General features: G+C 42.6%; 2 protein-coding genes across 2 annotated transcripts in view; both read left to right on the forward strand.

The window, feature by feature from the left end:
• LOC131678025 (glycine dehydrogenase (decarboxylating), mitochondrial) overlaps window positions 1-24,715 on the forward strand; it is a 507,641-nt gene that overhangs the window by 435,760 nt on the left and 47,166 nt on the right. The window lies entirely within an intron of this gene.
• Window positions 1,693-4,923, forward strand: LOC131678027 (uncharacterized). Its single transcript, XM_058958166.1, has 2 exons — window positions 1,693-2,035; window positions 2,124-4,923. Exon 2 carries the CDS (start codon window positions 2,242-2,244, stop codon window positions 4,489-4,491), a length of 2,250 nt encoding a protein of 749 aa, XP_058814149.1. The 5' UTR covers window positions 1,693-2,035; window positions 2,124-2,241; the 3' UTR covers window positions 4,492-4,923.

A 24,715-nucleotide genomic window follows, 5' to 3' on the forward strand; every position in this document is an offset into this window, starting at 1 on the left:
ATATTGAGCTTTCTTACACTAGTAATACATCTACGGCAAAAGGAACTAGCTCGTTAGATTTACGATATTCTGATATATACCGTTTGCTAAAATAAGGCCAAATCAGAACGATTTGATAGGCAGAAAATCATCCAGGTAATCGTATTTTCCATGGCGCATGTTAGGATCTGATCTTCCGGGATGGTAGGAGAAACCACTATCAACCTACAAGTAATATTAACCCTCAAAATACTAAACATGATCGAGTTTTTCGTTGAAAAATTCTCGAAAGGTGGTTTTTATAGTTTGGGATAAAGAAGTACCTAGTTTTTAATTGCACATCACCTGCAGTCTTTCCAATTGCACAAATATTTAGCGAAAAATCATGTGATGAAAAATCATCACAAGTCGTACATGGGCTCTATTGTTGGATTTTATGTTCAAAGATGGCAATGCCATTTGGATATTTCTTCGAGTTTACATTACTTACGCTTTGTATCGTAGATCTAATTACTCCCAACTACATTACAATGTGGGCAATTTTAGGCAGCTTTTGCTTGTATTTTAAATCTCGAATTTCTTTTACTGTGCTGAAAGAAGATTCAGATAACGACAGTTCAGAACGTTTTTATCAATATCATTTAAATCAATAAATTTTGATAATCAAATTCAATATCTTGTCGGGTTCTTTTTCAGTTTCTTTGAATAATAAATAATTTAAAAGCTATGGTAACGGTGATTTTTTTTAGGCACAGGGCTGCCAATTTTCTGAATAGTTAATCAAAGTACACTGTCACTTTGACAGTGTACCTTTATCGGTGTACCAGGGTTATAAAATGTGTCCTCGAAAAATCGTCAGAGCATTCCGTATTAACATATTTGTATTTGGATCAGCTCTAGAACTGAATTTATTGCAATCAGTCTGATTGGATTCCGATGGAGCAGTGCTGCCAGGGATAATTTACGTTGACGACCGAAAATGATTTTTTCATATATCTTCGTTATGGTGCAATATTATTGAAAACTGATAAAACTTATCAATTTTGACCGTCGTTGGCAACGTTTTCCACGTAATTGGACTATTGTAATTATTCTAGGAGAATTGTATTGAGCATTACAAGGTAACAATTGACCAGCTTCTGGCACTGCCATGGAAGCACCTATCTTTATGAATGTTTAATACTCACCTTTAATCCACCACCACATGAACCTGAAATGAAATGAAATTTTATGCATTGTACATACCTGTAAATACTCACCTAGCCCTAAGAAAAAGTGAACTAATCATAGAATTTTAGAAACAAAATGCAATGTAAAATACTTACCGTACGATTCGCACAGTCAGCCCACTGTGCAAACCCTAAGCAGAAATGGATTCTGCAAACCATAACATAGCTGTCAAACAGCCGCAGCATAAAACACACATAGACAAATGTACACAAAAAAGCATACAATAAACATAGTAAAACGCAATCGTTGGTGTCGGTCGCAGAAAAATAGTTTTTTCGAGTTTTCATTTTCGCGATATCCAAAGTTCCCTACAAACCCGTTCATTTCGCGCGCGACAGCTGAAAGTGCAGTGGATGCAGAAAAAGTCCTGATTCAGCAGGTGAAAACGGCAAAAACTTTCTAAAAGATCCAGAAAGTAAGAAGAGTGGTGAAGTGCGTGAACATAAATTTGGTCCTTCGAGCCGGATCTTGAAGAAAAGTGCCCGCGAGTGAACAGAAAACTGCCCAGAATAGGCAAAAAAGTGAACAGAAAACTGCCCAGAATAGGCAAAAAGTGAAGATAAAACTGCCCAGAATAGGCAAAAGTGATTGCAAATTGCCCAGAATAGGCGAAAAAATCGCGAAGAACGGCCCCGCTGTAGACGGGTATAGCCAGAAAAAGTGCGCGAAAAGTGATTTTCGGTAGCGTCCCCAAGCGGCAAACTAGCCATTTTACGCGGTAGTGCAAACAAAACCGCATAGTGTTCCCTCCAAGAAACCACCATCGCAGAATATTTACATCGTCACAACGAGTAGTGCGTGCGAGACACAGCCAGCTGACGATAGCGTAGGTAGTGTGCATTGTTTACCTACTGCCTGAACGGTGCGCGCCGTGCTGGAACATAAAGATTTCTGAAGGAATATTTTCAAAAAAGTTTTTAAGTTTCGCGGTGAAATTTTTATTTTGCAAATTGACTGTTCGGGTGCATTTTGGATTCTTGGAGGTTGAAAAGTGCGTGAGTGAACGGGAATACGGCGCTACCGAAGAAGAAAATGGCCGACGAGAGGAAATTCAGTGAGTTGGAGCTGACGAAGCAGAATATTGTCGATTCAATGGCTTTGTTGGAATATTATGCGAAGGAGTACGACAAGGACAGTAAGTTTGCGGGCCAAGTAGAAGCGTGGGCGGAAAAGTTGGAGAAATTCTACGACGAGTTTCACCGGACGGTGGTGAAATTGGAGATGTTTTCCACCGATAAGGAGCCAATCGACCTGAAAAAGGAACGGCAGTTGTTCGACGGTCGCTGTTATGCTCTTCGGTCCTTCTACTTGGCCAAACTGGCGAAGAAAACATGTTCTCCCCCTTCTGCCAACCCCGCACCGTCGAGACCAATGAACATCAGGCTTCCGGAGCTTAACCTACCCAAGTTTAGCGGTAAGTTGGAAGACTGGTGTGTTTTTCGCGATTCATTTGAATCCGCAGTAGGTTCCCGGAGCGACATCAGTGCGGTCGAGAAGATGCACTATCTGAAGGGCCTCGTTCAAGGAGAGGCAGCGCGCATTCTCGACCCTATCAAAATAAGCGAGCAGGGCTACAAGGACGCTTGGCGAACGTTGCGGCTGCGTTTTGAGAACAACCGGCAGTTAATCAAGTGTCACATTCGGACGCTTTTCGACACTCCAGCGATGCGCAAGGAATCAGCTGAAGATCTGCTTGCGCTGATCGATCGCTTCGAGCAGCAGATCTCCGTTCTGAAGAGCTTGGGTGAACCAGCAGACCGATGGAGCTCTATCCTGGTTTACCAGCTATCTATACGCCTCGATCCTTGTACGCTCCGGGAATGGGAGAACCACTGTAGCAAACTCGATGCTGACAACATCGCTTCGGTTCTGGGAGGAACCGCCGGCACATCAGAGGACACAAACACTGGTGCGTCAACTTCAATGCCATCATACGTGACGATGGTAAACTTCCTCCAGAACTACGCTCGAGTTTTGCAAGCAGTTTCTTCAGCCACTTCGAACACCGCTCCTCCTCGCAGCAAGCCAAATCCGACATCCAAGCTAGCAGCTTTTCCAGTCGCAGCTACACAGCAAACTGCAGTATCCAGTGCACCCTCTTCCAGCGCCAGCAAGCCGAAGCCGTGCGACAAGTGCGGTGAGAGTCATTACCTGTACAGCTGTCCGGAATTTCGGAAACTCAACCTTCGCCAACGGATCGACCTGGTAAGACAGAAAAACCTTTGCATTAACTGTTTGAGATCGAGTTCCCATTATGCCCGGAACTGTTCTGGGTCAAGATGCCGTACATGTACCAAGAAGCACCACACGCTTCTTCATACTGAGCCCTCTGACGACAATCCCGCTTCTGGTCAAGCCACCGGATCAACTTGCTGTGTTGCCCTCCAGCCGACTCTCACCGCAGCATCTGCGCTGCATGCTCCAAACTCACTGTCACCCCAGTCTGTTTCGCAAGCTCCCATCCAGCAACCGTCTACCTCTACCTCAATCGCAAACTTATCCCACATTCATGCGCCTTCCATGAGTTCTCAGACAGCCCTCGTATCACATACTGGTGAAGTGATTCTTGGAACCGTTTTCCTTCCGACTGCGCTAGTGAATATTCGTAACGGTAGAGGTCGCATCGTCACTGCTCGTTGCTTGCTGGACTGTGCATCCCAACGCAACTTTGTTTCTGGGGCTCTTTGCGAACGACTGCAGCTTCCTCGCATCCGATTGCCGCATGCTATCCCGATAAGCGGAATCGGAAACACTACAACGCTGGTTGAATACCAGGCCACGATAACCATCTTCTCTCGAGTCACTCCCTTCTCCGTACAATGCTCCATGCTCGTTCTGCCTTCCATTACCGTCAAGCTGCCCCAGTCGACGGTAGAAGCCCGCCACTGGCCGATTCCAAAGCACGTGGAGCTTGCAGATCCAACATTCGCTGTTACTGGCGACATCGACATGATTCTGGGTGCCGCCCATTTCTTCCAAATTCTTCGATACGGCAGGATATCGCTCGGGGAAGAGTTACCGCTTCTGCAGAATACAGAGTTCGGTTGGGTCGTCTCCGGAGAGTGTTTATTGGAAAACCACGATCACAGCGATCCACGCAAGTGCCAGTTCAGTAATCCCTGCACAATCGATGAATTGGTCAACCGATTCTGGCAGCTCGAAGAAGTCCACGATGCAAAGGGATGGTCTCCGTCGGAACGATACTGTGAGGAACATTTCGTGAAGAACACCACCCGCAACTCCGAAGGCCGCTACGTCGTCAAGCTGCCCAAGCGTGACTAGCTGCTTTGGCAGTTAAAGGACAACAAATACAACGCCACCCGCCGCTTCTTCTCTCTAGAACGCTCACTCGGTGCGAGTCCCGATAAGAAGGCGATGTATCAGCAGTTCATCCACGAGTACGTGAGATTGGGACATATGCGGGAGATTGGCCCCGATGAAATCGACGCGCAACCGCAATACTACCTTCCACACCACGCTGTGATGAAACTCGACAGCACCACTACAAAGCTTCGTACCGTATTCGACGCATCATGCCGCTCGAAGTCCGGTATCTCGCTGAACGATGTCCTGCTTCCTGGTCCCACAATCCAGGACACTCTCGTGACGATTGTCCTCCGTTTTCGAATCCACCAGTTCGTGATATCTGCGGACATTGAAAAAATGTACCGGCAGATTTTGGTCCATCCCACCGACCAACCGCTGCAGCGAATTCTCTGGCGCGAAGATCCCGAGGCTCCACTGAAGAGCTACCAGCTCCGCACCGTCACATACGGCACAAGCAGTGCTCCATTTTTGGCAACTAGGGTGCTGCAGAAGCTCGCCGATGATGAAGGGCAACATTTTCCGCTGGCGGAACCCGCTGTCCGCCACGACTTCTACGTCGACAATTTGCTGTCCGGTTCTGACGATGCTGAATCTCTCGCTGTTACCTGCAACCAGCTCATTGCAATGCTCGCAGGCGCAGGACTTCCTCTCCGACAATGGTCTTCGAATTGTCAAGCTATTCTTGATACCATTCCGTTGGAGCTCCGAGAGACGAAAACACTACTCGATTTGGACCACGAGTCCTCCGTGACTGCACTTGGCCTCCGCTGGGAACCGTCGACCGATTTTCTTTCGTTCAAGACGCCGAATTGGAAGGAATGCACGGTTCTGAACAAACGAACGATCCTCTCTCAGATCAGCAGTCTTTTCGACCCCTTAGGTTTGATTGGACCGACCATTGCAAAGGCGAAAATCATGCTGCAGAGTCTTTGGAAGCTCCATCTCGACTGGGACACACCCGTGGCTAACGGATTCGCTCACGAATGGCAGGAATTTCACCAGAAGTTTTCAGCTTTTGCCCACCTTCGAGTTTCTCGCCATGTGTTACGTCCGGATTACGATCGCTTAGAGATTCACGGGTTCAGCGACGCTTCAGAGTCTGCATATGGCGCATGCATCTATCTCCGGTCAATACCTGCCGAGGGCCCTTGTACAGTTCGCCTGGTGATTTCTAAGTCCAAGGTCGCTCCGATGGGGACTCAAACCATTCCACGCCTCGAGCTATGCGCAGCTCAACTCCTGTCCAGACTTCTTAAACAAGTTCAGGACAGCATCGACATAACCGCCACCACATATCTATGGACCGATTCTTCCATCGTCTTGAACTGGATATCCGCAACTCCATCGACATGGAAGACGTTCGTAGCCAACCGAGTGGCTGAAATCCAAGAGCTGACGTCTCACGCCGTTTGGAATCACGTCCCATCCGAAGACAATCCCGCCGATCTCGTTTCTCGAGGAATGGACCTCGATGAACTCCTCGCTAGTGCACTGTGGTGGAACGGACCGCAGTGGCTAAAACCAATATTCGCTCCTTGGCCAGCGAAGTACGTCGTCGTAGCGACCTTAAACTCAGACCAACCGGAGGTCCGACAGACTATTGCCCTTCCGGTCGTGAGCGTAGAACCGTCAGATATCGTCGATCGCTATTCCAATCTTCGTCAGCTACTTCGGATCGGCACACTTCTTCGGCGTTTCGCTGCTAACTGCCTTCACCGGAAGAATCACCAACCAATTCTTGTCGGCCCGTTGACGGCTCTTGACATTGATCGCACTCTGCTCAATCTGGTCCGTCGCATACAACAGCAGTACTTTGCCAACGAGATACGCCAACTTGAAACCGTCGGAAAAGTAAACCGTAAATCCAAGCTACGGTATCTGCACCCGACACTCGTAGACGGCATTATTCGTGTCGGCGGCCGGCTTCACAATGCTGCAATACCTGTCGACGGAAGACACCCGATCGTCCTCCCCAAACATCGTCTCACCGACATGATCGCCACGAGAGAACACCATAAGACGCTCCATGCCGGTCCCAGCTTACTACTATCCTCGTTGCGCCAAAGATTTTGGCCCCTCGGCGGACGGAACTTGGTTCGCAACATTGTTCACGGCTGCATGGTATGCGCACGTGCCAAACCCAAGCCGTTGCAGCAGCTGATGGGGGATCTGCCATCTGTTCGGGTCAACCAGGCGTACCCGTTTCAGAATGTTGGCGTTGACTTGGCTGGGCCAATGTACGTGAGAACGTCACTCCGAAATAAGAGATCGCCATTCTTCAAAGCCTACATCACCGTATACGTATGTATGGCTACCAAAGCCGTGCACTTGGACCTTGTGTCGGATCTGACCACTGGCACATTCATTGCGAGCCTGCGAAGATTCGTCGGCCGTAGAGGAAAGCCTGCGCATATCTACTGCGATAACGCCACGAACTTTGTTGGAACACAGCGAGAACTGGAAGAACTGCGGAAGCTTTTCCGAACTCAAGTTCACCAAGATGCCGTAGCAAACGAATGCGCAGACAACGGAATACAGTTCCACTTCATCCCACCTCGCTCTCCCACATTCGGTGGAATCTGGGAAGCCTGCGTGAAATCCGTGAAGACCCTGCTTCGCAAAATCCTCGGAAATGCCCACCTAACCGAATCCGAGCTGCAAACCGCATTGATTCAGGTCGAGTCAATGCTAAATTCTCGCCCAATCACGCCGTTGCCGGACAATCCATCCGATGAGCTTGCTCTGACTCCAGGACATTTCCTGATTGGTCGTCCGTTGAATGCGGTACCTGATCCAGATTGCCGTGAAGTTCCTGAATCCAGGTTGTCTCGATGGGAACGAGTACAACAGCTAACTCAGCACTTCTGGAGTCGTTGGCACAAGGAGTATCTCGCCACCCTGCAAAGTCGCTACCGCTGGCCAGAAGCCATGGACAATCTAGCCGTTGGTTCCATCGTCGCTCTCAAAGATGAGAGAGCACCGCCGTTGAAATGGTCCCTGGGACGCGTGCTCAGCGTTCAACCCGGCCCTGACGGCCTTGTTCGTGTCGCCACTGTGAAGTCGACCTACGGCATCGTTCAACGCGCCATCCCGAAGCTCTGCTTACTACCAGTTGAAGTAGCGCCACCCATCGTAGCACAGAGTCCCGCACCAACTAGCAGCCCTACGTCAACAACGCCAAATGAAGGCCCTTGCTCAGGGTACAGAGCCGCCGGACGAGCTCCCGGCCCCTACTCGGGGAAATGAGTCGCCAGACGAGATCCTGGCCCAAGCTCGGGGGTATCGAGCGGTTCGTGGTTCACCTGTAAAGAACCAAGCCTCGCCGTGTGGGTTCCTAGAACCCCCGGCTGGGACTTGACTCGAGTTAAGTACCCCATCCTAATTTGTTAAACCAACAGTTCGCGTACAGATGTTCCTCCTTTACAGCACACCACTCCCGGACAGTATCCTGCAGTTGGACCCGACGCACCTCGAAAAATCATCCTGGAAGCTGTAAGGAGGCCTGTACCGGCAAGACGAATCCAGATCTCCATATCCCGTTGAACGTCAGTCATCGCAAGAAGCTCGAACTTCCGCCGCTAATGCCCGTTGAATTCCTTAAAATTTCATTGGCGGCCGGAATGTTTAATACTCACCTTTAATCCACCACCACATGAACCTGAAATGAAATGAAATTTTATGCATTGTACATACCTGTAAATACTCACCTAGCCCTAAGAAAAAGTGAACTAATCATAGAATTTTAGAAACAAAATGCAATGTAAAATACTTACCGTACGATTCGCACAGTCAGCCCACTGTGCAAACCCTAAGCAGAAATGGATTCTGCAAACCATAACATAGCTGTCAAACAGCCGCAGCATAAAACACACATAGACAAATGTACACAAAAAAGCATACAATAAACATAGTAAAACGCAATCGTTGGTGTCGGTCGCAGAAAAATAGTTTTTTCGAGTTTTCATTTTCGCGATATCCAAAGTTCCCTACAAACCCGTTCATTTCGCGCGCGACAGCTGAAAGTGCAGTGGATGCAGAAAAAGTCCTGATTCAGCAGGTGAAAACGGCAAAAACTTTCTAAAAGATCCAGAAAGTAAGAAGAGTGGTGAAGTGCGTGAACAATGAAAATAGGCTTTTTGTGTTTCTTGACCCCACCGTTTTCAAGGAAAAATAGCTTTGAAACCCTACATGCACTAGAAAAAAGTTGGGCATGAAAGGGTTAAATTGGAATGCTCGTTCATTAAAAACGTGCGAAGACGAATTTCAACTTCTTGAGGATACATATTGTGCATGCAGCCTTTGTGACCGAAACTTTTTTAAATCCAAATATTTAATTGAACAGTAACTCTAATTTTGTTTTTCATCAATTTGATCGAATTGTTGGATTCGGTGGAGGAATCGCAATCGCGCTTAATCACATGATCATACATTCCGTTACACCGTCTCTTGACACCAAGGTGATCGAGAGTTTGGGTATCGAAGTTGAAACCGATCTTGGTATCATTTTTATTGCTGCAGCCTACTTTCCTTTTCAGTGCACTGGCGAGCAAATTAACTTCTTGAAAGGAGACTTACAAAAACTTCCAAAAATTCGTCGAAATTCTTCATAATCGGTGATTTTAACGCTAAACACCGATCCTGGAAAAATGCTCAAAGCAATTCCAACGGTAAACTACTTTTTAATGATTCCTCTGCTGGTTATTATTCAATTTTATACCCGAATGGACCTACGTGCTATTCGTCTGTAAGGAATCGATCAATAATTGATTTGGGTTTGACAGATCACATTTGTAGCGAATTGATTACACATGCTGACTTTGATTCTGATCACCTTCCAGTATCTTTTTTATTTTCTCAAGAAGCTGTTTCCAATCCAATTAGCTCAGTGTTTAATTATCACAAAGCGAAGTAGGAAAGGTACAAAGCTTATATTGAGAATAATTTTAATCGTGATCATGATTTACAAAATAAAACTGGCATTGATACGGCATTACAAAATTAAGGTGATTCTATAGTTGATGCTAGAAATTTATCAGTACCAACAACACATAAAAAAATTAATACTCCTATTCTTGACGACGATCTTCAACTTCTGATTCGCTTGAAGAATGTTCGAAGACGTCAATTCGTCACGTTCTCGTGATCCTGCTATGAAATATATCTATCAGCATCTACAAAAAGAAATTAAGCATAGATAGCACACTCTTAAGAAATGAAAATTTCGCGAAAGATGTTGAACAAGTCAAGCCAAATTCTGAACCTTTCTGGAAACTTTCTAAGGTTCTTAAGAAACCTCAGAAACCAATTCCAGCTTTGAAGGAAGGTGGCCATATATTTCTTACAAACGAAGAAAAAGCTCGAAAACTTCCTCAGCAGTTTGAGAGCGTCCATCATTTTAATCTCAACGTTGTGAGTCCTATTGAAAACGAAGTCTTACAAAAATATGAAAACGTTTAAATCAAGTATTGTCTCTAGACGAGATTATTAAAACAAACTATGATGAAATCAAATCCACCAGAAAAAAGTTAAAAAATATGATAGCTCCAGGTCATGATTTTCAATATTCTTCTTAAAAACCTTCTCGAAATCACCATATTCAACAATTTTTTTGAATTAGCATACTTCCCTGAAATATGGAAAAATGCCAAGGTTATTCCTATTTTAAAGCCAGATAAAAGCCCAGTAGAATCATCGAGCTATCGACCAATTAGTTTACTCTCTTCTATTAGTAAATTATTTGAAAAAATCATCCTAACTAGAATGATGTCACATATCAATGAGAATTCTATTTTTCTTCCCGAGCAGTTTGGATTTCGTATTGGAGCAACTTGTGAGAGTAACTAACATGATAAAGGTAAATGTCTCAGAGGGTTATTCCACTGGAGTTGCTCTTCTGGACATCGAAGAAGCTTTCGACAGTGTTTGGCACAAAGCCGTAATCTCCTCTATTTTTAATTTTTTATTCAATTCGTTTATTTGATAGGCACGTTGCGTTAGCTTAAAGGTGCCAATTTTGTTTTGTTTTACATTTTAAATTACTTAAAACTAGGGGATTACATATTGATTTTTTTTATATGAAGCTAATGCGTTTTATAGCTATCTTATATATCTACACAAGGGGATAATATTATTTTCGTAAGATTAGGGGGGTCATTTAGTTTTTATTGCAATATGGTTTGACATTTTTATCAGTGAGATTATTGGAGCAAATAATGTTTAACTAAGGGGGACATTTTTTTACGACTATCTTAAAAGTAGGAATAACTAGATGGCATGATTGAATTTTGTAAAGATTCGTAATTAGAATTATTTTTGTGGGTAGTAGATTTGAGCATTTTCAACGAGATTATATAATATAATAGTTAAAACTAGAAGAGACAGTAAGAGCAAAGTGCTTCGTGAAGATACTTGGGGGAAGGGGTAGGGGTGTAACTTCTGGGTATAAGAGTCAGGGGAGGAAAGGTAGACAAAGATGGCAGGGAGAGAAAATTATTTCAGTTTCAGGCATCCTGAGATCAATGGATGGATTACAAAGTCGAGTGGCCTTCATCAGGAGGAATCATGTACTAGGACGCCGCACAGTGGGGCCGGGCCGGTCAAACCTCCAAAATTTATTGTCGATTTTCACACCATTTATATTTTTTTCTAAATGTTACCCAAAGCTGTATTTGCCAAATTTTTGAGTTAATCGAAACATAAAAGATCTACATTATTTTGAACCGTACAAGGTCTTCAAAATCTGCAAGAATTTGAGTGACAAAAAGTTTTTGTTCATTCTAATTCGTCTCGCTTTAATAAGTACTACAATGATAACTTAACAACACATATAGTCGTTTCTAATAGAAAATCATCTCAGGAATTCAATGGTGTATTTCGATTTGAGAAATAATGAGTATTTCAAAAGTTACCAATAAAATCAATATAACTATGTTGTTTAACGAGGACTTATTCACATTCAGAGTGTCATCTCTTTATCGGTAAAAGCGTGTTGAAGGATCTTATCTAGTTCAACTGACGTAGAATTTTATCTAGTTTTCAAAAATTATAGTGCCATCTTGCGCCGAAGGTTGATATTTGGACATTTGTAAAATTAGTTTTTTCATGGAGATGCATGGTATTTTTTGATTTCAAGAAGTTTTGCATTATCATTCACCGGTGGATTTCTTTTTCTGAACGCAGCTTGTAAATTCAGGGTTTGGGGCGATTTCCTTCATACATATATAGGTACGCCTTAACTGTCTTGCAACTGTGACTCGTGTTTCTGCATTTTCACAGTTATTTGCAGCATAGAAAAAATCAAATAAATACAAGCCAACGAAGCAAACTAACTGCAACTATTATTATATCTTCTCATGAATACTATTTCTTTAATAGTTATTGGTTGTTAGCTTTACTGGTGACGGATGTAAGGTAAATACGTGAGTGTGGGAAGTGTTCTTTTTTACCCGATTTTTAGTTATTGGCAAGTAATACAACATTTATTTTCAAGTGCAAACTCCCTATTGAATCTATCACAATCAACAGTCAAATTCATCATTCATCTCCCTCAATAATTCACTTCTAAATTGATGAGAGTTTCATGCAAAAACGCTAACGCCTTTATTTCAAAGCATATATATACAGTGCAAAGTATGCTCAGGATGTTTTCGTACAAAAAACTAAGTCAGTACCCACAAGGAGAGATATTCATATCATCATTGGAATTGGAAATTAATGGAAAAGTATTTAGTGGCTTAGCTGCAGTTTGCATCGTATTAGAAACTGTGAATAGAGCATAGAAGGGCATGATTTGAGGTCTTCATTAAAATCAAATAAATCTGTCATCTTTTAATAGCTTTGGCGATAACTATAAATAAATAAACAAATAAAACAAAAAATTAAGGCATTCCTTCAAACACCTTAAGATATGCTATTTTTATAACTATTCTAAACGCATACGTTCATAAATTAGTACATGAGGATTATTTCTTAAAGAGCTATGAAAAGATGATTTTTTCTATGATGGTATTCAGATTGGACTGAAGATCTACAAACAAATGTATAAAATTACATCATTTTTTATTCAGCAGATTTCGATAAATTGGAAGCACCCTAGCTAACTCGTTACTAAGGACTACCCTAGGAAATCAAAATGTTTCTGTTCACTTACAAAGTATCTATTTTGAGACGTTAATAAAATTCACATTTGCTAAATTAAAAAAAAAACTTTTAGAACCACCCTAGGCTGTGTATTCTTCATTTTAGCCTCCTAATTTAATTAAAATCGTATTCAGCACACCAAAATTACCCTTAGACGATATTTTCAGACATTTTAAACTACTTAAGTTTTGTCCAGCTTTTATATGGAATGGATCCACTGTGCGCCGGGTGGTCCTCCTTAAGATGGCAGGGGTTTTTCCAGACGATTTCGAAGTATGGCTCAGATGTGGATCGGCTACATTTCGAGTTAAGCGTGTTATGTTCGTGCTGTAGGTCCCGTGTTTGTTGGCTCATTCGATACATATGCTTTGATACAGGTGGAAGAGGGTTCTGAGAATGATAAGGAAAATAAGAAGGGGCGGTTAGACTTGTATATTGATGGTTTTCACAAAGGTGTATATAAGGGACATATAGAAGGCATCGCGGCTTGCCAGCACATCTCGAACCGGGACGTTGGTTGGTCTTCCTCGGGCCCGCAGGGTATCCATTAGCCGAGACCTGGTGGAACTGTACTCGGTGCACGCCCAGACAATGTGCTCGATGTCGTGATAGCCGTCACCACAAGCGCAGATACCACTATCCACGAGCCCAATACGCCGGAGATGTGCATCCAACGTGTAATGGATTGCCATAAGTCGGGACATCACACGAATGAAGTCACTACCCACATCCATCCCCTTGAACCAAGGTTTCGTCGATACCTTAGCGATTATCGAATGTAGCCACCTTCCCAGCTCCCCACTGCTCCACGAAGCTTGCCAACTTTCGAGGGTTCTCTGATGAGTAATACTGAAAAATTCGATGAAGTAAATTGGTCTTTCGTAAACGTCTCCTTCTAAGGCACGTACGTTAGCTAAGGAGTCCGCCCGGAATGGAGCAATGAGAAGGGACCCATACCAAGGTAATCTGAAAAGAGTTGTCAGATAAAGCACTCAGTTGCTTCCGTATTTTCCCCAAAAATACGAGGAGGGCTTTTCATGTTTCATCGAGCGAATAGCGTCAATGGAACTGAGGCTATCCGAAACGATGAAGTAATGGCCTGCGGGTAATGTTTCAATGACTCCAAGGGTATACTGAATGGCAGCTAGTTCTGCGGCGTAAACTGAAGCAGGGTCACTGAGTTTGTAGGAGGCGGTGAACTTTTGAATACCGAAGCCAGTGAACCATTCGAGGTTTGATCCGTCAGTATAAAACATCTTAGAACAGTCGACTTCTCGGAATTTATTATAAAAAATGTTTGGAACCACTTGTGGGCGTATGTGGTCCGGAATTCCACTAATCTCGTCTTTCATGGATGTGTCGAAGAAAACAGTAGATTCAGAAGTATTTATGAAATGCACACGGTTGGGATTGTAAGAAGAAGGGTTAATATTCTGCGCTATGTAGTCAAAGTAAAGGGACATGATACGGGTCTGAGAATTGAGCTCAACAAACCTTTCGAAATTTTCAATCACCACCGGGTTCAAGATATCGCATCGAATGAGCAATCGATATGAGAGTTCCCAAAATTGATTTTTCAACGGGAGAACGCCCGACAGCACTTCGAGACTCATCGTATGGGTCGACTGCATGCACCCTAAGGCGATACGCAAACAACGATACTGAATTCTTTCGAGTTTGATGAAATGTATGTTCGCGGCGGAGCGAAAGCAGAAGCATCCGTATTCCATTACCGACGGTATCGTTGTTTGATACAACCTAATTAGGTCTCCTGAGTGTTCCGGTTATTGTACGAAGAAAGTTGATCCTTTGCTGGCATTTCTGTTTCAGACACCGAATATGGCATCCCCAAGTACCTTTCGAGTCGAACCAGACCCCTAGATATTTTACTGTGAAGACCTGAGCGATAGTTCGACCCATTAATAGAAGCTGTAGGTGTGCTGGTTCACGCTTCCTAGAAAATACAACTAGCTCAGTTATCTCCGTAGAGAATTCGATACCTAGCTTAATAGCCCAAGCAGACAAATTGTCCAAGGTATTCTGTAATGGTCCTTGTAGATCGACAGTTTTGGATCCCGTAACAGACACCACCCCATCGTCTGCAAGTTGCCTTAACGTGCAGGAATTGTCAAGACATTCATCAATGTCGTTGACATAGACATTGTATAACAGGGGGCTTAGACATGAGCCCTGGGGAAGGCCCATGTAGCTAAATCGTGATGTCGATAAGTCGCCATGCGAAAAATGCACGTGCTTTTCCGACAACAAGTTTAGTTTTTAGTGTTTAAAGTCGCTGAAAGACTATGCTGGTGCAGCTTCTCTGAAAGAATGTTGATCGAAATTGAATCAAAAGCCCCCTTAATATCTAGGAACACTCATGCCATCTGCTCTTTGCTAGCATTTGAATTTCGGTTAAAAGCAATACAAGACAATCGTTCGTCCCTTTGCCTTTGCGAAAGCCAAATTGTGTATCTGACAGTAAGCCATTTGCTTCGACCCAATTGTCGAGGCGGAATAGGATCATTTTCTCGAACAACTTCCGGATACAGGATAGCATTGCGATCGGACGATACGAATTGTGGTCGGAGGCTGGTTTTCCTAGTTTTTGGATGGCGATGACCTTCACTTGTCTCCAATCGAGTGGGACAATGTTAGCCTCGAGAAACTTATTAAATAAGTTCAACAAGCGTCTCTTGGCAGATTCTTCAACAAGTTGAATTTGATTCTGTCTGGCCCTGGAGCTTTATTGTTACACGACAAGAGAGCAAGTGAGAACTCCACCATCGAAAAAGGTGTTTCGTTCGCGCTATCGTGAGGAGACGCGGCGCGGTAAATCTTCTGTGCCGGGGCGGAATCCGGACAAACCTTCTTGGCGAAATCGAATATCCAACGGTTTGAATATTCTGTACTCTCGTTAGTACTGTTTCGGTTTCGCAAACGCCGGGCCGTGCCTCAAAGAGTGCTCATCGATGTTTCTCTCGTTAGTCCGTCAACGAACCGGCGCCAGTAACTACGTTTCTTGGCTTTCATCAAACTCTTCATTCGCGTTTCTAATGTCGCATATTGTCGGTAGCTAGCGGGTAACCCGTCGTCCCGGAAGGTCTTATACGCGGCGGCCTTCTCCGCGTACACGTCTGAGCACTCTTTGTCCCACCACGGATTAGGAGAGCGTTTTTGTATGTTCGCGCCGTGTACTGGCTTAGTCTGAGCTTGATTCGCGCTGTCGAGAATCAAGCCAGCCAAAAAGCTGTACTCTTCCTCCGCAGGAAGTTCTTGGGTAGATTCGATGTTTTCGGATATCGCGGCAGCATAGCTCTTCCAGCGATATTTCGTGTGAGGTCATCGCAAAGATCAAAGACCGGTTATCATCATAGAGGCAACCCCATGCTGTACCGTGAGAGTTAAAGTCTTCTAAAACTAGACGCGGTGCTGGCAGGGATTCTAAGATGTCTTGTAGCCGTCGGTGCCCAACCGCGGTGTTGGGGGGAATATATATGGAAGCTATGCACAGGCTTTTACCTTTGGTTGTTACTTGACAAGCGACAACTTCAATACCTGTTATCGAGGGAAGGTTAATTCTGTAGAATGAATAGCACTTTTTGATCCCCATAAGCACTCCTCCATAAGGGGTGTCTCGATCCAGGCGAATAATATTAAAGTCGTGGAAGTTGAGATCTATGTCGGAAGTTAACCAAGTTTCACATAATGCAAATGCATCGCAACTCAAATTATTTATTAAAATTTTGAAGGAATCGATTTTCGGGATGATACTTCTGCAATTCCACTGTAGAACAGTGATAAAATCGGTGACCTCGTTCGATGAGTTAGCCATCGAAGGATACAATCGCTGAGAGGAGGGACCATTTAGCAGTCAACTGCTTCAAAAATGTTCTCACTGTAGGGAGAAAAGCTAACATAAGACTTTTAATAGGATCAGTAATATTGAAAGTTTTCATTATCCAGTCCACTATGTCCGTGAGTTTTATAATTCTAGTGCTGTGATTACTCTCGAACTGAAACAAAGGAACACTTGGGATTTTTGATGTTCCTGGAAGTGCAGGGAACTCCTTCTCTGAGCTTAATCCTCCGAGACCAGGAGCTAATTAGTTTGGTTTGGTTGCAACACTTCCAATAGATGTAACTTTCGGAGCCCCGTCAAGGGACACCTTCTGGCCTTTCCAAGGAACTTTAGGAGAGGAAATGTTCCTCCTCTTCCTATAACTTCTAGACACCCTAGTAGATGTTCCCTCTTGTGAGTTACCAGCCTCGCCCTCGTCAGAAGGCAAGTGAGCATAGATGTTTGTTGAGGATGGTAGCGTAGCATTCTTTAACATTTCTGCGAAAGAATGTTTGGATCGTCCCACAAGGGAACGTTTCAGTTTATCCCCGCGTAGTTTGTACGCGGGACATGCCGAGATATCATGCAGACTCTCCGCACAATAAGGATACTTTTCGGCTTGCTTACTGCACGAATCATCTAGATGATTTTCTCCGCATTTTCCACAGCGGGCCTTATTGGTACAATGGGTGGCTGTGTGACCCAATTGTTTACACTTTGTGCAATTCATGACCCGCGGTACAAACAGACGCACAGGCAGACGAACCCTGTGCAAGAGGACGAAATTTGGCAAAGCGGTACCAGCGAAGGTCACCCGATCAGAGTTTGATTGGGGGTACGTTTTTGAACCATCCCCCGCTACTACTACTGAGTGCAAACGTTTGCACTCAAGTATTTTCACTGGCTGAAGTAAGCGGTCTCTAAAACGGCCAACCCCGTACTTCAGCAGATCATCGCACGTCAAACTCTCATCGGTGACGACGCCTTCGGATTGTACTTTTACAGCTGGAATATACACTTTATAATCCCGCGTAAAGTGCTCACAGCAAGCAACATCGTTTGCCTGCTTTGAGTTGGCTAGCAACACCCTTATCTTGTCCGAGCGGACATTTGAAATTTCGGTCACAGCCGAGAACCGTTCTGTCAGGTCTTTAGAAATCTGAAGAAGATTCAGTGATTTAGTCTTGGGCCGAAAGAAGACCACAAATGGACCAGTTGAGAGTTCTGGATAGTATTTGGGCCGGGGGGAGCCTTAAAAGTTGAACCCGATTCAACTTCCATTTGACCATCCGGAGAGGGAACCATAGCAAACGTCAACGCACGGGGTCAGCGCCCGCGCAGACGGAAGAAAGCAGTAAATGTGTTACAAAAGACAAAAACCACTTAGCTTTAATCTGGTGTCCAACGACGAACCGATCCAGCTTATACAGCTGGCTATTGTTTAATCCTCACACGCGAACAAAAGACTGAGAACCGGACCGAACTGGCAAAATAACCTTGAATGCGGATTAACACTATTCTTTATCGCCACACACAGCACTACGGACTAGAAAAATAAATCCTTTGTCTCGATGGTGAGCTCGAAAACGAATGTAATCTCCTCTATATGTCCTTCGTGTACACCTTCCTAAAAAAAACCATAAATATACAGATTAAACTGCCCCTATTATTTTTCTTGTCATTCTCAGAAGTGCCCTCTTCCGCCTACCGTACCTCAATGATGGTTTGATGCGACTCCAAGACGACACAAAACATCTCTGTCAAATGACCCAGCAAACACTAGACCTACAGCACAACATCACACGCGCAATTCGGTGTGTTGTCGATTTTCATCTGAGCCGTACTACGAAACCGTCTGAAGGAACCTCTGCCGGCTCGATGAAGACCGCCCGGCGTCCCAATACATGATGCATCCGTCCGTATCTGTAATCCTTGCCGTTGATTCCCGATGCCGGAATCTGAAAGTTAACCCTCTAGTGCCCAAATTGTTTTTTGGCTTGAAAAAACTTTTGGAGGTGGGCCTCGTGATGAGAAAAACGAAAATAATGTTTAAAATTCTTGGAAGTAATGGATTTTTCATTAAGGCCTTAAAATAAGTAGGCCGCCTAGACCTGGGCGAATAAAAAACAAAAACTTTTTTTTTCTTCTAGTTACTTCAACATAAGCGAATACAGATAGTTTCTTATATTTTGGACTCCATCAGAACGCAAAATACCTAAACTATAAGGAGTATTTCTCTAGTGCTTTGGTTGTTTAATTATTGACTTCTAATTTATAGTAGGGGAGTCCAGGGTCTGCTGGCGATGGTTTCACTTATCATGTTTTATGTTTTTAATTTAAGAAGATCGTGTAAAAGTGAATGCGTTGCATAAAAGAGCGGACTGTTGGCTGAATTACAGAATGTTAAATATGTGATGCGGAAATCTCGCCAATTTACGACTATACGCACAATGATGCCACCTGGCCACTTTTGATGATAAAGTATGGATCGCGTGAGATGTTTTTTGAATAAAACTGCAAATCAATGATACTTGTTTTTATTTTTCAGCCTCAATGCTCCTGCATTTTAATTTCGGCGCACACTTTTTATTCAAAAACTAAATATTCGAAAATCTTCAGGTGAAATTCCGAAGTAAACAAATAAAAAAAACAAATTTTACTTGTGGTTACGTATATTACATATACGGCCAAGGAAAGTTTTTTTCGCGCGCTATCGAAAAATCTAGTCATTTGTGGAATAGCTTTGAAGCTTCGCTCTAAATAACAAAAATGCTGAAATGAAAAAATTTTACCTACGGTAATGAGCCTTTTTTCGTCATAACCATGTAAAACCGTTGGTTAGAGCGGCGTTAGCCATCTTTGTTCAACGTATTGGTTCAAATGCCGATTTTTGATATCATAATGGTTCATAAAAAGAAAACAAAGATATTGATGCCAATTCATACGCATTGCATCAATTGTATTCCGAGTAATTAATGAAATTGTGAGGCACCCTTCCTAATACAACTAAAGTAGGACCTTCACTCTAATACGCTCGAAAACTCAATATCACTTACAACGTGTACGAAACAGAATTCAATGCAACATAAACACATTGGAGAATGGATTAAACAGTACTTGAAGTGCAGAACTAGAGACAGCGCCATATTTCTAATACAAAAGGAGAAAAAAGATTCCGCCAACTAGCCCCAGACTCCCCTAAATATTATTAAATGATAAGAATATCCATATTCTAACTGCAACATTCACACAAAGTTTTTAAAACATACTTTTTCAGCTAAAATTGCACATAATACTAGTTTCGGTACGATAAGTAATCACTTAACACTGAAAAAAAATTTGTTCAGGTGCCCAACACCGCCTCTAGGCGGGCAAAGTATTTTACTAAAAAACCTAAACTTCCGAATAATTCCACTAAACCAATTCACATCTACAGTGAAATGCTAGTAACAGGCTACCCAAAAATATTTTTTTTAGTTATTAAAATTTCCAAAAACAGTTAAAATTTGTTTAATGAAGATGATCACTAAACACAAAATAGTTTTTTTCCACGTTTTCCTCGAATTTTCAACTTTGAGCTTCAAATGCCTTTGACAGAAAGCTACGAATTTTCAAATAATGTGTGTGTTTGAAGGGTGTGAGCGTTGGGAAGAAATGCTAGTGCGGATGACAACATACAATCATGTTTTAGTAGTTTTATTTAGATTTTTATAGAGACCGCCTAGAGGCGGCGTTGGGAACTAGAGGGTTAATATCTCACCCCCGTCAGCCTTGTCCACCTTCTCTCCTCAGTCTCTGATACACAGATAAAGGACTTCACCCCCCTCCTCCTCCCCCTTGAATATCTTCCCAAAACTGTTGTTCCCACATCTTCTAGTTTTAGATGATTAATATATAAAGGACCGTTCATACAACATGTGGATAAAACAACCGTCGTTTCTGACCCCTCCTCCCCCTTCGTGAACAAGCGTAGACAATTCCTAAGCCCCTACCCCCTACCTACGCTGTCCACGTGGACTTTCAAAAAATGGGTAGTTTCATAAAAGTGGGATTTAGAAAATTTTCAAATGTGGAAGACTACCATGAAGCACAGGACCTTATGAAAATCGTTCAAACTTCAACCACAGAATGTCATACACATCTTTAGTCGTTTGTGAAATTTCCATGAGACTATCTCATTTGTCAACGACTTATAATATTTTATATTTACGTTTTTAAGATTCATCGCAAAATTCAAGTAGCCTTTGAATTCTTGAATTGATTCGTAATTCCAACCGCAAGCTTTGAAATTCAAAATTAATGGGATTAGACCAAGTTATAGATGATTGCATCAAGTGACAAAATTCTCTGATTCTTTTTCATGCGAGTTCTTGAGATTTTCGCCTTTCTCATATAGAAAGGTTATACAATCACTCAAAAAATCGGCAACCTAATCCCGGCCCGGAGGGCCATTCTTCATATGCCATTCGACTCAGTTCGTCGAGATCGGAAAATGTCTGTGTGAGTATGTTGAAAAAAATGTCACCTCTGTTTCTCAGAGATGGCTGGACCGATTTGGAGAAACTTAGGCTCAAATGAAAGGTACAACTTTCCCATCGGCTGCCATTGATTTTTTTTATTGATTGGACCTCCGGTTCCGGAGATATGGGTTGAAGAGTGCAACCACACAGCAAATTCCCATATAAACTGAAATGAAAAAATCTCAAAGGGGGGAGCAAGGAAAAAATTTCAAAATCGAATTTGCATTTTTGATGCCAAAATGCATAAAACGTTGAGATTTGATGCAATCTCGAAAAAAAAATTCTGACGAAAATTGACTTTTTTGGACTTTGGCATATTTGTGCCTTTCTCATATAGAAAGGTTATGCAATCACTCTAAAAATCGTCAACCTAATCCCGGCCCTATAAAGGCTTAGGTAGGAGTATGAAGTGAGGGGTTGCTACTTTGAAATTAAGACTAGTTTAAAATTTCTTAACAAGTTGAAAATTTTCGGCAGGGTCCGGACCCCCCGAATCTTCCTCCTTGATCCGCCGCTGGTTTCAAGCGATGATTCAGTGTCGACACCTAGTATATCTCAAGATCTTGGCTGTCGATCCATTGTATGTATGTGCAAATCGTACTGAATATGTAATATACATTTCCATCATTGTATTGAACATAACCAGCCATGGAATCGTAGTTCGGACAAATGAGAAAGGCACAATTGCACCGCTAGGTGGATTAAAACAGGTTTTTTGAAGACACACCATTGACAATACAAATTTGTTAATTTTTTTTATAAAAGACAAAAATATAATGAAAAGTCTACGTAGACATTACCCATACCCCCACCCTCTCCCTATGGAAAAGCGTGGACTTTCTCGTGACCCCCACCTTCCCCTAAATTGTCCACGTGGTATATGGATGACCCCTAATCTCTTTAAGAAATTCCCAACAGTACCACTACTTTAAAATAGCCCTAATTAATCCCCCCTACACCTAATAAAATTGAACCACCCCCTCTAGCTCTTTCTAGTTTTAATATGCTTGTAAAATGTTCCGGTTAGTTAATAATTAATTGCTCCAATAATCTCCCTTCCAAAAATCCTAAAGTGAATTACTATACAAAAACACACAAAATGACCCCCCCTAATCTTACGAATATTATATGGTCGGTGTTAAGTCAGACCAGACTAAGTCGCAAAACATAAAAAATGCGATAATAATGATAAAGAATTTCTGTAGCTATATTCGACTTTTGCCAGATTTGAAATAGGCAACAATAAGAAAGAATTATGGCGAAAATTAATTTCTAATTATAATGTGAAGGGTGCGGCGATTCAAACTTTAAACTCGTTTTTCTCGAAATCAATAAATTGTCACTTAGTCCGGTCTGACCTGACACCAACCATATTATCCCCTCTTGAATATGTATAAGTTAGCTGTAAAATTTCTTTAGTTTCATTATATAAAACGAAAATAATATTTAAATGTGTAACCCCCTAGTTTTAGGAAATTCAAAATGTAAAACAAAGAAAAAATGGCACCTTTAAGGGGCTCTTATATAATAAGCATAAGCATAAGACATCGCCCGTGGTTACTACTCCGTTATTGACCAGAACCAATGGAGATTGTAAAATGTTCATTGGAACAACATGCTTGGGAATAGCACGATGAGCCACACCGTGCAATCTATATTGATCCCAGCATGCTGATCAATACCGACGCCGGCCACGTCCGAATGCAGATCTTCTTTTCTTTGTATTTGTATAAAAAAGTTCAACTGACAACTGTTCTGGGGAAGGAAGGAAGGTTAGTCCGATACATGTTGCTGCTAGAGACCTCTGCATCTCCACAAGTATCACGGGAAGGGGAGATTTGTTAGTAAGTGTGCCAGTAGCGTTATAATGTAAAATTGTTCTGGGCAGTCGGCTGCCGAGAATTTGGGAGATTTATCATTTGTTGCATTAATGCGATTGGTTAAATATGCAAATTAAACTCCGGATGAGGCCTATTGCTTATATTTTAATAAATCGATATCGTTCAATTTTTCATCACGCCGCGAATGTTTTGTGTATTTTGCCGTGTCTATGTAGTTTTCCTGGCGAATGTTTGAATAAAATTCCGAATCTTAGGTATTTGTGAGCGATTTCCTTTTTCTCGTGTCAGGTACTATTCTTATAGATCGTTGGAATTGCATACGTATAGTGGTTTCGTAGTAAGAGGAAATTTTACTAATCTTGAATTGCAAAAATAGCATGCCGAATGCAAAAAAAGATTGCCGATTCTAATCAATCGTTTCCGCGCGTGAATTATTTATTGTTATGCTAACTACTGGTTATACTAAGTAAGTACTAGATAAGTGTAAAACATGAGATAGTTGAAAGAATTACAGTTCTGAATGATGTTATAGAGTATGGGATTTCTTTTAAGTTTAAGGGGATATAGGAGTCTCTTACTCCACCCTCCGACATATTAAAAAGCATTTTTTTCTGAAACAGGAAAGCAAAACGGATTGAGGCCTCCTTGCAAACTATAAAAAATACCTCGGTCCCGAACAACAACCTCCACTCCTTAGAAAAGCCGAAATACTGTTCCCCACTCCACTTCCATTTGCATTTGTTCTTCGAATAATCGTCCTCAATCGCATCTAACAAACACTTAAAACCAAAACCTTCCAAAAAAGATGGATTAAAGACCAGACAAACCAACGAGCTTTTAAACGAAAGAAGGGAACGCTTGAGCGACTCTGAGGCATCCATGGTACCAGTCCTGAAGAATTGGTTTCGAGAGAAACGCAATTACTTTCCTATTCCAATCCGGTCAAACAAAGCACCGCACTACCTCAACAATAAGACGCCCAATCGAAAGATTGCGCAGACACCAGAATGCGAGATGCCTGCCAAACAGATCTGCGCCGACTACTTGCTTTCACTCTGACAGGCTCCACCCGATATGCTGCAAGCAGGTCTCTCGCATCCCGCATCACACCGTCATCAACCCATTACTGATAGCACCGACGCACTTCACCCCATGCGCTTCATCCGTCTATGCACACGCGGTGTGCCTACACGAATACCACCAAACCAAATTCCGCAAAACTGCACTTCATTCCCTCGAGCCGAGTGCTTGAGACGAAGACCGATACACAGTTACCTGAGAATGCCCCGCGTGAAATCTCGCACAGATGCGTAAACCTATTAATGTTCAATATAAGTGCAAAAATAATGTAGTGAAATTGACAAAGTAAAGCAAAATCGAGCTCATTAAATTATGCTAAGTGTGCGGTAGAAGCTAATATAACTACCATAGGGATCCGCCCCAAAATGACAACATAATTAAAATACTCAACAATAAACATTCCACGACTGTACCAACAACCCTGTTCGCAACTAAAACATGCATTTGGCGGGATGAACCGTGAACGGTCTTAGCCGTCATTCAATCCCGACACACCATACAAAAAAAAATAATAAAACATTCATCGTGCAAGTCTTCTCCGGTTAAGCAATACACTTAAAAAATAATAATCCAAATATGCGCCACTCCTTCCATTATGCCAGATACTGGTAATGAAACACCGGAGCAATATAAAGAACCGCTATACGTTGGCTCAACCGTTAAATACCAAGATACTCCTCGGATCCTCCACATAAGCACCGCAGGCACTTGGACAACATGCACTGTCTCTCTCACACCACTAACTAATTCCTTTAATATAA

This window comes from Topomyia yanbarensis, chromosome 1 (genome assembly GCF_030247195.1).
Source record: "Topomyia yanbarensis strain Yona2022 chromosome 1, ASM3024719v1, whole genome shotgun sequence".
NCBI classification, from domain to species: Eukaryota; Metazoa; Arthropoda; class Insecta; order Diptera; family Culicidae; genus Topomyia; species Topomyia yanbarensis.

What these genes read in the sequence shown, in the direction of transcription:
- LOC131678027 (XM_058958166.1), top strand. Translation starts at nt 2,242, where the DNA reads ATGGCCGACGAGAGGAAATTCAGTGAGTTGGAGCTGACGAAGCAGAAT.